Source organism: Oncorhynchus mykiss, chromosome 25, assembly GCF_013265735.2.
Source record: "Oncorhynchus mykiss isolate Arlee chromosome 25, USDA_OmykA_1.1, whole genome shotgun sequence".
Taxonomy (NCBI): domain Eukaryota; kingdom Metazoa; phylum Chordata; class Actinopteri; order Salmoniformes; family Salmonidae; genus Oncorhynchus; species Oncorhynchus mykiss.
The window spans coordinates 33788293-33802314 of record NC_048589.1 but is presented as its reverse complement, the minus strand read 5'-3'; the positions used below and the strand labels follow the sequence as shown (position 1 = coordinate 33802314).

The 14022-nt window shown below is 46.5% G+C and overlaps 1 protein-coding gene across 1 annotated transcript in view; it reads left to right on the top strand.

The window, feature by feature from the left end:
* Window positions 1–14022, top strand: part of LOC100136218 (endoribonuclease Dicer) — a 64862-nt gene that overhangs the window by 26867 nt on the left and 23973 nt on the right. Inside the window, exons 11-23 of the mRNA XM_036963142.1 lie at window positions 71–203; window positions 801–922; window positions 1113–1233; window positions 1504–1658; window positions 1825–1957; window positions 2275–2350; window positions 2619–2758; window positions 5266–5445; window positions 8539–8752; window positions 9197–9350; window positions 9662–9844; window positions 11764–11869; window positions 12047–12222. Coding sequence (XP_036819037.1) covers window positions 71–203; window positions 801–922; window positions 1113–1233; window positions 1504–1658; window positions 1825–1957; window positions 2275–2350; window positions 2619–2758; window positions 5266–5445; window positions 8539–8752; window positions 9197–9350; window positions 9662–9844; window positions 11764–11869; window positions 12047–12222 — 1893 coding nt within the window. The remainder of the gene's footprint in view (window positions 1–70; window positions 204–800; window positions 923–1112; window positions 1234–1503; window positions 1659–1824; window positions 1958–2274; window positions 2351–2618; window positions 2759–5265; window positions 5446–8538; window positions 8753–9196; window positions 9351–9661; window positions 9845–11763; window positions 11870–12046; window positions 12223–14022) is intronic.

The window sequence follows — 14022 nt, the reverse complement described above, 5'->3', positions numbered from 1 at the left end:
AGCAGTATATTTTGGGGGGAGGATTTCGGTTGTCTAAATACCATTTCCATGATTACTGTCCCTCTGTCAGGCTAATAAAGGAGGCAGGGAAACAGGACCCGGAGCTGGCCTACATCAGCAGTAACTTCATCACGGGACACAGCATCGGAAAGAACCAGCCACGCAACAAGCAGATGGAGGTGGAGTTCAGGAAACAGGAAGAGGTGGGAACACAACATCTTGGATTGTGACATTATCCCATCTGTTTACATTGAAAATGACCTACCCCTACATTAGTGTGTCTCTGCCTCTCTCTTTCTCTCATTCTCTCTCTCGCTCTCTCTCTCTGCCTGTCTGTCTGCCTTCCTGACTGTCTGTCTGTCTCTCATCCTATCTCTTGCTCTCTACCTCTCGCTCTCTGCCTCTCTCTCTCGCTCTCTCTGCCTCTCTCTCACTCTGCCTCTCTCTCTCGCTCTCTCTGCCTCTCTCTCTCGCTCTCTCTGCCTCTCTCTCTCACTCTGCCTCTCTCTCTCACTCTGCCTCTCTCTCTCACTCTGCCTCTCTCTCTCACTCTGCCTCTCTCTCTCACTCTGCCTCTCTCTCTCACTCTGCCTCTCTCGCTCTCTGCCTCTCTCGCTCTCTGCCTCTCTCTGCCTCTCTCTCGCTTTCTCTGCCTCTCTCTCGCTTTCTCTGCCTCTCTCGCTCTCTCTGCCTCTCTCGCTCTCTCTGCCTCTCTCGCTCTCTCTGCCTCTCTCCATTTCTGCCTCTCTCTCTCCCCTCCTTCCATTCAGACCTAACCATATTTCCTCATTATCTCTCAGGTTCTGCGTAAGTTCCGTGCCCACGAGACCAACCTGCTCATAGCGACCAGCATCGTGGAGGAAGGGGTAGATATTCCCAAGTGTAACCTGGTGGTGAGGTTTGACCTGCCCACTGAGTACAGGTACAGCACTGCTTGTCCATCCACTACCTTGTTGCTTCTTGCTCAATGGACTATTGGCTTCTCTTTTTGTTATGTTTTATATTGTTGATATTGTTCCCGTTCTACATTTTGTTCCTCTTATTTTTAAGCATATAAAGTGTGTTGTGACCCCTGGTAAATACACTTTCAATAAACTTTGACTTGACTGTAGGTCCTACGTTCAGTCTAAAGGCCGAGCCAGAGCCCCCGTCTCCAACTACATCATGCTGGCTGAAAGTGAGAGGACCAAGACCTTCGAGGAAGACCTGAAGACCTACAAGGCCATAGAGAAGGTGTGGTTTTCAGAGCCTGTCCTCAAGGCCCCATTGTGTCTGTCAGAGGAACACAGGGATTCTCAGAGATTTGTTTAAGGATGCATCCCAAATGGCACCCTGTAGCGTAGTGCACTGTACTGTATAGGGAACTATCTGCCTGTTTAATTGATTTGTGTGTCTGTCCACAAGGCCCGTCCTTGGATGATATGAGAGGTCCTTGGTGTTTCTCTGCTCGTATTGTGACAACCCTAATACTGATGACTGTAGGTCTTCTCTTGACGTCTTCAGATCCTGAGAAACAAGTGTTCCAAGGCAGCAGGGGTCGGTGACTTTGAGGTGGAACCGGTGCAGGATGATGACAACATCCTGCCTCCCTACGTGCTCCGCTCTGAGGAAGGAGGGCCCCGCGTCACCATCAACACGGCTATCGGACACATCAACAGGTAAAGAGAGAACCGCCAGCCCTGCTTTGAGTCTGTGAAAGATATCTACAGTTTTAAAATGGTTCTCATTGGAAACAAGGCTCTAAATGGACTGAGAACAAAATATGTTTGATTTTGTTTTAATTTGGCTGTGGATGGTCTGGTGTGCTAATGACCCTCTCTCCAGATACTGTGCCCGTCTGCCCAGTGACCCATTTACTCACCTGGCACCTAAGTGTAAGACCAAGGAGCTGAAGGATGGGCGCTACCAGTCAACCCTCTACTTGCCCATCAATTCCCCTCTACGGGTGCCCGTCGCTGTGAGTCTCAGGCTTTCCTCATTGATTTGATTTGTTGGTCTAATTGATTTGATTGGTCTGATTCACAAATGGCCATATTGCCTATATATTCCAGTTCTGGTCAAAAGTAGTGCACTATATAGGGAAAAGGGTGCCTTTTGGGACACTTATACAGTGTTCCCAGGTGCACAAATGGCTGTAGTAGGCTACATGGGGGTGAAATTCACCACATCCACCGCCACTGTGTAGCATCCACTTTTTCCATTTGAGATGTCAAGATTCAGTGTGTTTTATGGATGTCTTTGAGACCTATGTACACTTTTCTTTTGTCATTGCAGGGGCCAATCATGAACTGTGCACGACTGGCAGAGAAGGCTGTGGCACTACTTTGTTGTGAAAATCTTCACAAAAAAGGTCAATAAAATTAAACTATTTGTTAGAATATCCTTCATCATGTAGTACTCTCTGCAGATAGTCCCTGATTGTATCGCTCTCTTTCTGTCACCCTCCCTCAAATCTCCCTCTCTCTCTTCAAGCTTGTGGGAATGTAACTGAATTTGCTGGGGTGTTTGTATTAAGGGGGACCTGGTATTAACTGCTGTGCAGTGACATTTAACTTTTTGGGCATATTTTTTGCTATACTTCTACGGTAGTTAAATGGTTCTGCCTCTCTCTTCTCCAGGTGAGTTGGATGACCACTTGATGCCTGTGGGGAAAGAGACCGTGAAGTATGAGGAGGAGCTGGATCTCCATGACGAGGAGGAGACCAGTGTTCCAGGCAGACCAGGATCCACCAAGAGGAGGCAGTGCTACCCTAAAGCTGTGAGTTGTCACCACACTGAATTCTACCCTAAAGCTGTTAGATATCTCTTCACTGGATGCTTCCCTAAAGCTGTTAGATATCTCTTCACTGGATGCTTCCCTAAAGCTGTTAGATATCTCTTCACTGGATGCTTCCCTAAAGCTGTTAGATATCTCTTCACTGGATGCTTCCCTAACGCTGTTAGATATCTCTACACTGGATGCTTCCCTAAAGCTGTGAGATATCTCTTCACTGGATGCTTCCCTAAAGCTGTTAGATATCTCTACACTGGATGCTTCCCTAAAGCTGTTAGATATCTCTTCACTGGATGCTTCCCTAAAGCTGTTAGATATCTCTACACTGGATGCTTCCCTAAAGCTGTGAGATATCTCTACACTGGATGCTTCCCTAAAGCTGTTAGATATCTCTACACTGGATGCTTCCCTAAAGCTGTGAGATATCTCTACACTGGATGCTTCCCTAAAGCTGTTAGATATCTCTACACTGGATGCATCCCTAAAGCTGTGAGATATCTCTACACTGGATGCTTCCCTAAAGCTGTGAGATATCTCTACACTGGATGCTTCCCTAAAGCTGTTAGATATCTCTACACTGGATGCATCCCTAAAGCTGTTAGATATCTCTACACTGGATGCTTCCCTAAAGCTGTGAGATATCTCTACACTGGATGCTTCCCTAAAGCTGTTAGATATCTCTACACTGGATGCATCCCTAAAGCTGTGAGATATCTCTACACTGGATGCTTCCCTAAAGCTGTGAGATATCTCTACACTGGATGCGTCCCTAAAGCTGTGAGATATCTCTACACTGGATGCGTCCCTAAAGCTGTGAGATATCTCTACACTGGATGCTTCCCTAAAGCTGTGAGATATCTCTACACTGAATGCGTCCCTAAAGCTGTGAGATATCTCTACACTGGATGCTTCCCTAAAGCTGTGAGATATCTCTAGACTGGATGCTTCCCTAAAGCTGTGAGATATCTCTACACTGGATGCTTCCCTAAAGCTGTGAGATATCTCTACACTGGATGCGTCCCTAAAGCTGTGAGATATCTCTACACTGGATGCTTCCCTAAAGCTGTGAGATATCTCTACACTGGATGCGTCCCTAAAGCTGTGAGATATCTCTACACTGGATGCTTCCCTAAAGCTGTGAGATATCTCTACACTGGATGCGTCCCTAAAGCTGTGAGATATCTCTACACTGGATGCTTCCCTAAAGCTGTGAGATATCTCTAGACTGGATGCTTCCCTAAAGCTGTGAGATATCTCTACACTGGATGCATCCCTAAAGCTGTGAGATATCTCTACACTGGATGCGTCCCTAAAGCTGTGAGATATCTCTACACTGGATGCTTCCCTAAAGCTGTGAGATATCTCTACACTGGATGCTTCCCTAAAGCTGTGAGATATCTCTACACTGGATGCTTCCCTAAAGCTGTGAGATATCTCTACACTGGATGCTTCCCTAAAGCTGTGAGATATCTCTACACTGGATGCATCCCTAAAGCTGTGAGATATCTCTACACTGGATGCATCCCTAAGCATCCCTAAAGCTGTGAGATATCTCTAGACTGGATGCTTCCCTAAAGCTGTGAGATATCTCTACACTGGATGCTTCCCTAAAGCTGTGAGATATCTCTACACTGGATTCTTCCCTAAAGCTGCGAGATATCTCTACACTGGATGCTTCCCTAAAGCTGTGAGATATCTCTACACTGGATGCATCCCTAAAGCTGTGAGATATCTCTACACTGGATGCATCCCTAAAGCTGTGAGATATCTCTAGACTGGATGCTTCCCTAAAGCTGTGAGATATCTCTACACTGGATGCTTCCCTAAAGCTGTGAGATATCTCTACACTGGATTCTTCCCTAAAGCTGTGAGATATCTCTACACTGGATGCTTCCCTAAAGCTGTGAGATATCTCTACACTGGATGCGTCCCTAAAGCTGTGAGATATCTCTACACTGGATGCTTCCCTAAAGCTGTGAGATATCTCTACACTGGATGCTACCCTAAAGCTGTGAGATATCTCTACACTGGATGCTTCCCTAAAGCTGTGAGATATCTCTACACTGGATGCTTCCCTAAAGCTGTGAGATATCTCTACACTGGATGCGTCCCTAAAGCTGTGAGATATCTCTACACTGGATGCTTCCCTAAAGCTGTGAGATATCTCTACACTGGATGCTTCCCTAAAGCTGTGAGATATCTCTACACTGGATGCTTCCCTAAAGCTGTGAGATATCTCTACACTGGATGCTACCCTAAAGCTGTGAGATATCTCTACACTGGATGCGTCCCTAAAGCTGTTAGATATCTCTACACTGGATGCTTCCCTAAAGCTGTTAGATATCTCTACACTGGATGCTTCCCTAATGGCACCCTATTACTTTGATACAACAATGGACTACTTTGACCAGAGCCCTATGGGCCGTCAGATCTGACTGTTCCTTCTGGAGCATCTAACAGCTAGATGACCTCTGTCTCTCTCTCCTGTCCAGATACCAGAGTGTCTTCGGGACAGTTACCCTGTACCGGAGCAGTCTTACTACCTGTATGTGATTGGCATGGTCCTCACCACCCCTCTGCCTGACGAACTCAACTTCCGCCGCAGGAAGCTCTACCCTCCAGAGGACACTACCAGGTGCTTCGGCATCCTGACTGCCAAACCTATACCTCGGGTAAGGAACACACCTATTTCAGTTTCCCATTGAGGACCTGCCAGGAAACAAATCAAATATTTAGGGATGCAAACAAGCAGTTCCATTTCTATTGAAACTGAGAGAGAACATCTTTTTTTCTACGAGGCAACAGCTAGACAGTAGGGCCCACCTTGCTTTTCCACAGTTAGTATGCCCTTTTATTTAAGTTTACTGTGATACTCACCTAACTAGAGGTCGACCAATTATGATTGTTCAACGCCGATACCAATTATTGGAGGACCAAAATAGCCGATACCGATTAATCGGCCAATTCTTTTATTTGTAATTATTAATCCGTTATTTTACCAGGTAAGTTGACTGAGAACACGTTCTCATTTGCAGCAACGACCTGGGGAATAGTTACAGAGGAAAGGAGGGGGATGAATGAGCCAATTGTAAACTGGGGATGATTAGGTGACTGTGATGGTTTGAGGGCCAGATTGGTTTAAATAATGCAAAAACAAAGTGTTGGTGCAACATGTGCCATGTAAGAAAGCTAATGTTTCAGTTCCTTGCTCAGAACATGAGAACATATGAAAGCTGGTGGTTCCATTTAACATGAGTCTTCAATATTCCCAGGTAAGAAGTTTTACGTTGTAGTTATTAAATCAAATCATCAAATCAAATTTTATTTGTCACATACACATGGTTAGCAGATGTTAATGCGAGTGTAGCGAAATGCTTGTGCTTCTAGTTCCGACAATGCAGTAATAACCAACAAGTAATCTAGCTAACAATTCCAAAACTACTACCTTATAGACGCAAGTGTAAAGGGATGAAGAATATGTACATAAAGATATATGAATGGGTGATGGTACAGAGCGGCATAGGCAAGATACAGTAGATGGTATTGAGTGCAGTATATACATATGAGATGAGTATGTAAACAAAGTGGCATAGTTAAAGTGGCTAGTGATACATGTATTACATAAAGATGCAGTAGATGATATAGAGTACAGTATATACATATACATATGAGATGAATAATGTAGGGTATGTAAACATTATATTAGGTAGCATTGTTTAAAGTGGCTAGTGATATATTTTACATTTCCCATCAATTCCCATTATTAAAGTGGCTGGAGTTGAGTCAGTGTGTTGGCAGCAGCCACTCAATGTTAGTGGTGGCTGTTTAACAGTCTGATGGCCTTGAGATAGAAGCTGTTTTTCAGTCTCTCGGTCCCAGCTTTGATGCACCTGTACTGACCTCGCCTTCTGGATGAAGGCTCGGGTGGTTGATGTCCTTGATGATCTTTTCTTGCCTTTCTGTAACATCGGGTGGTGTAGGTGTCCTCGAGGGCAGGTAGTTTGCCCCCGGTGATGCGTTGTGCAGACCTCACTACCCTCTGGAGAGCCTTACGGTTGTGGGCGGAGCAGTTGCCGTACCAGGCGGTGATACAGCCCGACAGGATGCTCTCGATTGTGCATCTGTAGAAGTTTGTGAGTGCTTTTGGTGACAAGTCAAATTTCTTCAGCCTCCTGAGGTTGAAGAGGCGCTGCTGCGCCTTCTTCACGATGCTGTCTGTGTGGGTGGACCAATTCAGTTTGTCTGTGATGTGTACGCCGAGGAACTTAAAACTTACTACCCTCTCCACTACTGTTCCATCGATGTGGATAGGGGGGTGTTCCCTCTGCTGTTTCCTGAAGTCCACAATCATCTCCTTAGTTTTGTTGACGTTGAGTGTGAGGTTATTTTCCTGACACCACACTCCGAGGGCCCTCACCTCCTCCCTGTAGGCCGTCTCGTCGTTGTTGGTAATCAAGCCTACCACTGTTGTGTCGTCCGCAAACTTGATGATTGAGTTGGAGGCGTGCGTGGCCACGCAGTCGTGGGTGAACAGGGAGTACAGGAGAGTGCTCAGAACGCACCCTTGTGGGGCCCCAGTGTTGAGGATCAGCGGGGTGGAAATGTTGTTGCCTACCCTCACCACCTGGGGGCGGCCCGTCGGGAAGTCCAGTACCCAGTTGCACAGGGCGGGGTCGAGACCCAGGGTCTCGAGCTTGATGACGAGCTTGGAGGGCACTATGGTGTTAAATGCCGAGCTGTAGTCGATGAACAGCATTCTCACATAGGTATTCCTCTTGTCCAGATGGGTTAGGGCAGTGTGCAGTGTGGTTGAGATTGCGTCGTCTGTGGACTTTATATATGAATTATAGGACTATTTCCCTCTATACCATTTGTATTTCATTAACCTTTGACTATTGGATGTTCTTATAGGCACTTTAGTATTGCCAGTGTAACAGTATAGCTTCTGTCCCTCTCCTCGCTCCTCACTGGGCTCGAACCAGCAACACAACGGCAACAGCCACCATCGAAGCAGCGTTACCCATGCAGAGCAAGGGGAACAACTACTAGAAGGCTCAGAGCGAGTGACATTTGAAACGCTATTAGCGCGCGCTAACTAGCTAGCCATTTCACTTCGGTTACACCAGCCTCATCTCGGGAGTTGATAGGCTTGAAGTCATAAACAGCGCAACGCACAACGAAGAGCTGCTGGCAAAACGCACGAAAGTGCTGTTTGAATGAATGTTTATGCGCCTGCTTCTGCCGACCACTGCTCAGTCAGATACTTAGATACTTGTATGCTTGTATGCTCAGTCAGTTTATATGCAACGCAGGACACGCTAGATAATATCTAGTAATATCATCAACCATGTGTAGTTAACTAGTGATTATTATTGATTGTTTTTTTTTATAAGATAAGTTTAATGCTAACTAGCAACTTACCTTGGCTTACTGCATTCGCGTAACAGGTAGTCAGTCTCCTTGTGGAGTGCAACGAGAGAGAGGCAGGTCGTTATTGCCCTGGACTAGTTAACTGTAAGGTTGCAGGATTGGATCCCCCGAGCTGACAAGGTGGGTTAACTGAACAAGGCAGTTAACCCACCGTTCCTAGGCAGTCATTGAAAATAAGAATGTGTTGTTAACTGACTTGCCTCGTTAAATAAAGGTATATTCAAAAATATATATAAAATTGGCAAATCGGCGCCCAAAAATACCGATTTCCGATTGTTATGAAAACTTGAAACTTGAACCTCTACACCTAACCCCGTCCTCCTCGCTCTCCCCAGATCCCCCACTTTCCTGTGTACACGCGGTCTGGTGAGGTGACCATCTCCATGGAGCTCCAGAAGGCTGGGTTCACTCTGAGTGCTGTCCAGCTGGACCTGATCACCAGACTACACCAGTACATTTTCTCTCACATCCTCCGCCTGGAGAAACCTGCTTTAGAGTTCAATCCCACGCAGGCTGACTCCGCCTACTGCGTTCTACCTCTCAATGTTGGTGAGTTAGTTGACCTACTGCGTTCTACCTCTCAATGTTGGTGAGTTGGTTAACCTACTGCGTTCTACCTTTCAATGTTGGTGAGTTGGTTAACCTACTGCGTTTTACCTCTCAATGTTGGTCAGTTAGTTAACCTACTGCGCTCTACCTTAATGTTGTTGGGTGAGTTAGTTCAGCCTACTGCGTTCTACTTCTCAATGTAGGTCAGTGAGACCCCAACGTTACTCATAATACTGTAGGCCCTGTTTTTTAAGGACAACATACACTGCAACATTGGTGATTACGTTCCGTATGTAGAATTGTTGGTAAATTAACTAAAAGCCCATGTTGTCAGTCAATAGTACTGCTACCCGCTGTTCTTAATGTTTCGTCGGCATGGCGTGTTTTGTCCTTTAGTCCTTCATGCCGTAACTAAGATCAATAACACACTGTCTCCTCTTTCAGTTGAGGATTCCAACACTCTAGATTTGGATTTTAAATTCATGGAGGACATAGAGAAGTCCGAGGCTCGTGTTGGCATTCCTACCACCCAGTACACCAAGCAGAACCCCTTCACCTTCAAACTGGAAGACTACCAGGACGCTGTCATCATTCCACGGTACGCTGCTCACTACCCTCTCCGACGGAGGAGCCAATAACACCCTATTCCCTATATAGTGCACTTCTTTTGCCCAGGGCCCATAGGGAATAGGATGCCATTTGGGACACATCTTCACTTTCTTGAAGCAACATCCAATACATTTCATATGACCCACACGATAATAAGATTATTTCAAAAACTGAAACTAGCATGGTGCAGATTTGGATGTAAACATCTCGCAAGTTTTGAGTGGCGAATTTAAAGTATATCTTCACTGTTCCATTATGCCAAACCTTGACCCCTGTCTCTCTAACCCCTGTCTCTCTCAGGTATCGTAACTTTGACCAGCCTCACCGTTTCTACGTGGCTGACGTTTACACAGACCTCACACCTCTCAGCAGGTTCCCGTCACCGGAGTACCAGACGTTTGCTGAGTACTACAAAACCAAGTACAACCTGGACCTGTCCAACGTAAACCAGCCACTACTGGACGTAGACCATACCTCCTCACGGTGAGAAGACGAGAGAGAGAGAGAGAGAGAGAGAGAGAGGATGAGGACGAGAGAGAGAGAGAGAGAGAGGATGAGGACGAGAGAGAGAGGGAGAGAGGATGAGGACGAGAGAGAGAGGGAGAGAGGATGAGGACGAGAGAGGGAGAGAGGATGAGGATGAGAGAGGGAGAGAGGATGAGGACGAGAGAGGGAGAGAGAGGGAGGACAAGAGAGGGAGAGAGAGAGTGGATGAGAGAGGGAGGGGACGAGAGAGGGAGAGAGATGACGAGAGAGGGAGAGGAAGAGGACAAGAGAGCCTGGATGAGAGAGGGAGAGGACGGGAGAGAGGGGGAGGGAGAGAGCGGGAGAGAGAGAGGGAGAGGACGAGAGTAGGAGAGGGAACAGACAAGAGTAGGAGAGGGAAAAGACGAGAGAGGGAGAGAGGATGAGGAAGAGAGAGGATGAGGAAGAGAGAGGATGAGGAAGAGAGAGGGAGAGAGGATGAGGAAGAGAGAGGGAGAGAGGATGAGAGTACGAGAGAGGGAGAGAGGATGAGAGTACGAGAGAGGGAGAGAGAATGAGAGTACGAGAGAGGGAGAGAGGATGATAGTACGAGAGAGGGGGAGGACGAGAGAGAGGGAGAGAGGATGAGGACGAGAGAGGGAGAGAGGATGAGGAAGAGAGAGGGAGAGAGGATGAGGAAGAGAGAGGGAGAGAGGATGAGGACGGGAGAGGATGAGGACGAGAGAGGGAGAGAGGATGAGGACGAGAGAGGACGAGAGTAGGAGAGGACGAGAGTACGAGAGAGGGGGAGGACGAGAGTACGAGAGAGGGGGAGGACGAGAGAGGACGAGAGTACGAGAGAGGGGGAGGACGAGAGAGGACGAGAGAGGACGAGAGAGGACGAGAGTACGAGAGAGGGGGAGGACGAGAGAGAGAGGGAGAGAGAGAGGATGAGGAAGAGAGACAATGAGGACGAGAGGGGGAGAGGACGAGAAAGGGAGAGAGGATGAGGACGAGAGAGGACGAGAGTAGGAGAGAGGACGAGAGTACGAGAGAGAGGGAGAGAGGATGAGAACGAGAGAGGGAGAGAGGATGAGGAAGGGAGAGGACGAGAGAGGGAGAGGACGAGAGAGGGAGGGGACGAGAGAGGGAGAGAGATGACGAGAGAGGGAGAGGACGAGAAAGAGAGAGCGGGAGAGGGAGAGGACGAGAGAGAGAGAGGACGAGAGAGGGAGAGGACGAGAAAGAGAGGAAGAGGACAAGAGAGCCTGGATGAGAGAGGGGGAGGACACGAGGGAGAGGACGGGAGAGGGAGATAACAAGAAAGAAAGGGAGGATGAGAGAGGGAGGACGAGAGAGAGGATGAGAGAGAAAGAGAGAGAGCCTGGATGAGAGAGGGGAGGGAGAGGACGAGAGGGAGTGGAGGGTTAGGGAGAGGGGGAGGACACGAGGGAGAGCACGAGAGAGAGAGGACAAGAGGGAGGGAGAGGACCGGGAGAGAGGGAGGATGGGAGAGAGGGAGCAGACAAGAAAGGGAGGGAGATGACTAGAGATAGAGGGGTGACGAGGATGAGAGGTGGGAGAGGATGAGAAAACGGGTGAGGACTTAAGGGAGAGGACAAGAGAGGGGGGAGGACGAGAGGGAGAGTTTGGGGGGAGGGGACAAGAGGGAGAGGAGTAGAGGACAGGAGAGAGGACGAGAGAACGGGTGAGGACTTAGGGGGAGGGGAGAGGACGCGAGGGAGGGAGAAGAAAATGTATCTTAATCAACTCTGCCATCATAAGGATGACCTCTGTCTAGTGGCTAGTGTGGGGAGCACTAGTAAAGATATGGGGAGAACCCTTTGTCTGTTCCTTGACACCTATACAGGTTACTACTGTATCTGAGAGCTACTGTTAAACTCACCCAGTGTTTGACCTCTGACATCTCCCTGTAGCCTGAACCTGTTAACCCCTCGTCACCTGAACCAGAAGGGGAAAGCCCTGCCCCTCAGCAGTGCAGAGAAGAGGAAGGCCAAGTGGGAGAGTCTACAGAACAAACAGGTGATCTAGTGTACACACAGAGCCATGGCTCTATACCGGTTCATGGCTGAAGCTCTGAAAATGAACTAGATTAGAATATGTTGGAGAACAGCTGTACTCCTAGTGCACTGTATGGGGAAAAGGGTCTCATTTGGGACTTAACCAATGTCTAACTTTCCTCACTCTCCTCCCCTCCAGATCCTGGTCCCAGAGCTGTGTGCCATCCACCCCATCCCAGCCTCTCTGTGGAGGAAGGCTGTGTGTCTCCCCAGTATCCTGTATCGCCTTCACTGCCTGCTCACAGCCGAGGAGCTGAGGGCCCAGACAGCCAGCGACGCTGGAGTAGGAGCCCAGACCCTGCCCTCTGACTTCAGGTACGTCTCATCTCCATTTTCCTGGATTTCACTCCTTTTTTTTATGGTGTAAATAAAGTGTGTGGCGGCTCACCGTGTGAAATAAACCGGACTGGACTTGGATGAACTATCTAGGGCTGACTCTATTTAGTCGACTGGTCGGTTGTTTGGTTGATAGGCTGGTCAGATGTTGTCGATCAGTCACCAAAACATTTTTGGGGTTCATAGGGCATTGGTGCCTGTCTCAGTCGACTGATCCATTGTGGAGGACACGGAGATGGCACAGTCCATGACTCTAAGACATGTGATACTGACATGGCGTATGATTATATTATTTAAAAATAATGAGCAATGTTTTATAACAAGGGCGCTTTCGGTCGCTGTCCTGAAACCGTAGAATTGGCACCTTTCCCTGTGTTGCTACAGTCTGTGGGGGGCTTAAGATTCTAGATTCTAAGATTCTTTCTCACTCGAAAATGGCATTCCTCACAGATGTTTCATTATTTATCCTGTACACCTGTGTTGTCCTAAAACAGTGGGTGTGCAAGAAATGTCATTAAATAATTAATGGTTCCCAAAGTTGATGAATGAATTAGGAGGTTTGAAGAGGATTGTATGGTGTTATATTTAATAGATATACAGTTGAAGTCGGAAGTTTACATACACTTATGGCACATATTGCACTTTTACTTTCTTCTCCAACACTTTGTTTTTGCATTATTTAAATCAAATTGAACAGGTTTCATTATTTATTTGAGGCTAAATTGATTTCATTGATGTATTATATTAAGTTAAAATAAGTGTTCATTCAGTATTGTTGTAATTGTTATTATTACAAATACATTAAAAAATGGTCTGATTAATCGGTATCGGCGTTGAAAAATCATAATCGGTCGACCTCTAGTATACACGCAGCTCTCCCTCCTATACCCTCCTCTTCTTTATCTCCTTATTGTTATTATTATGATCCTCATTATAATAATAAGTCATGTCATTAGTAGTCTTAGTATAGTTTCCTTGTATAATCACCATCGCGCTGTAGACCTAAGAGCGAATCCTGTTTAGTCTTAATACCGTAACTGATTTAGGCCTATAATTCAATATATAGGCTACTGTATCTATCAATCAATCATTCATGCTTTGAAATGCAATCAAGCATTTTAGTTTTAAAATTAAATAACAAAGGGAGCTTTTGAAGTCAATGTCTTCTACACATCTGACTTCCCCGTTCCCTCCTGAGCAATCAGTAAACATTAACCCGTTTCCAGTGTCTTTTTCACATCAGTTTTACTGTCGACATTACTATGTTTGGAGTTAGTTATAACCAATTTATTGATGTGATTATGATCGGCTATAGCTCAGGCCCTATTAGTCACGCAATAGATGCTTACATGTTTTACGTAAAGAGAGTAAGGTTTCAGGGAATCAGGAGTGTTTTTCCTAAACAAATTAGGGATTTCTTTAACAACTTTTCAGTCAGAAACAAGTAAGAAACTAAATTGCTGAATTTTGTTGCAGCTTCAGCACGGACAGCGCAATAAACACTTCCTGTGCTCTGGTGCCTTTTCTCTGTGTTAGGGAGGAGTGCGAGACAATGTGCGCCAGTCACACAAGGCACTCGCTGCCATTTTGTTTTAACACAGGATGACCATCGGGCTCTTTTTTGAGTAATTTCTGTTTCTTAATGTTTTTATCAAGCTGTTTGCTTAAAGCATCAGACAAGCTCAGTGCATATGTAGTTGGTTTTTATTCAAACACGGGGTCTGTCTAATATGGAAAAATAATCGATTGGTCAAAATAACAGGACAACTCTCAGTTGAC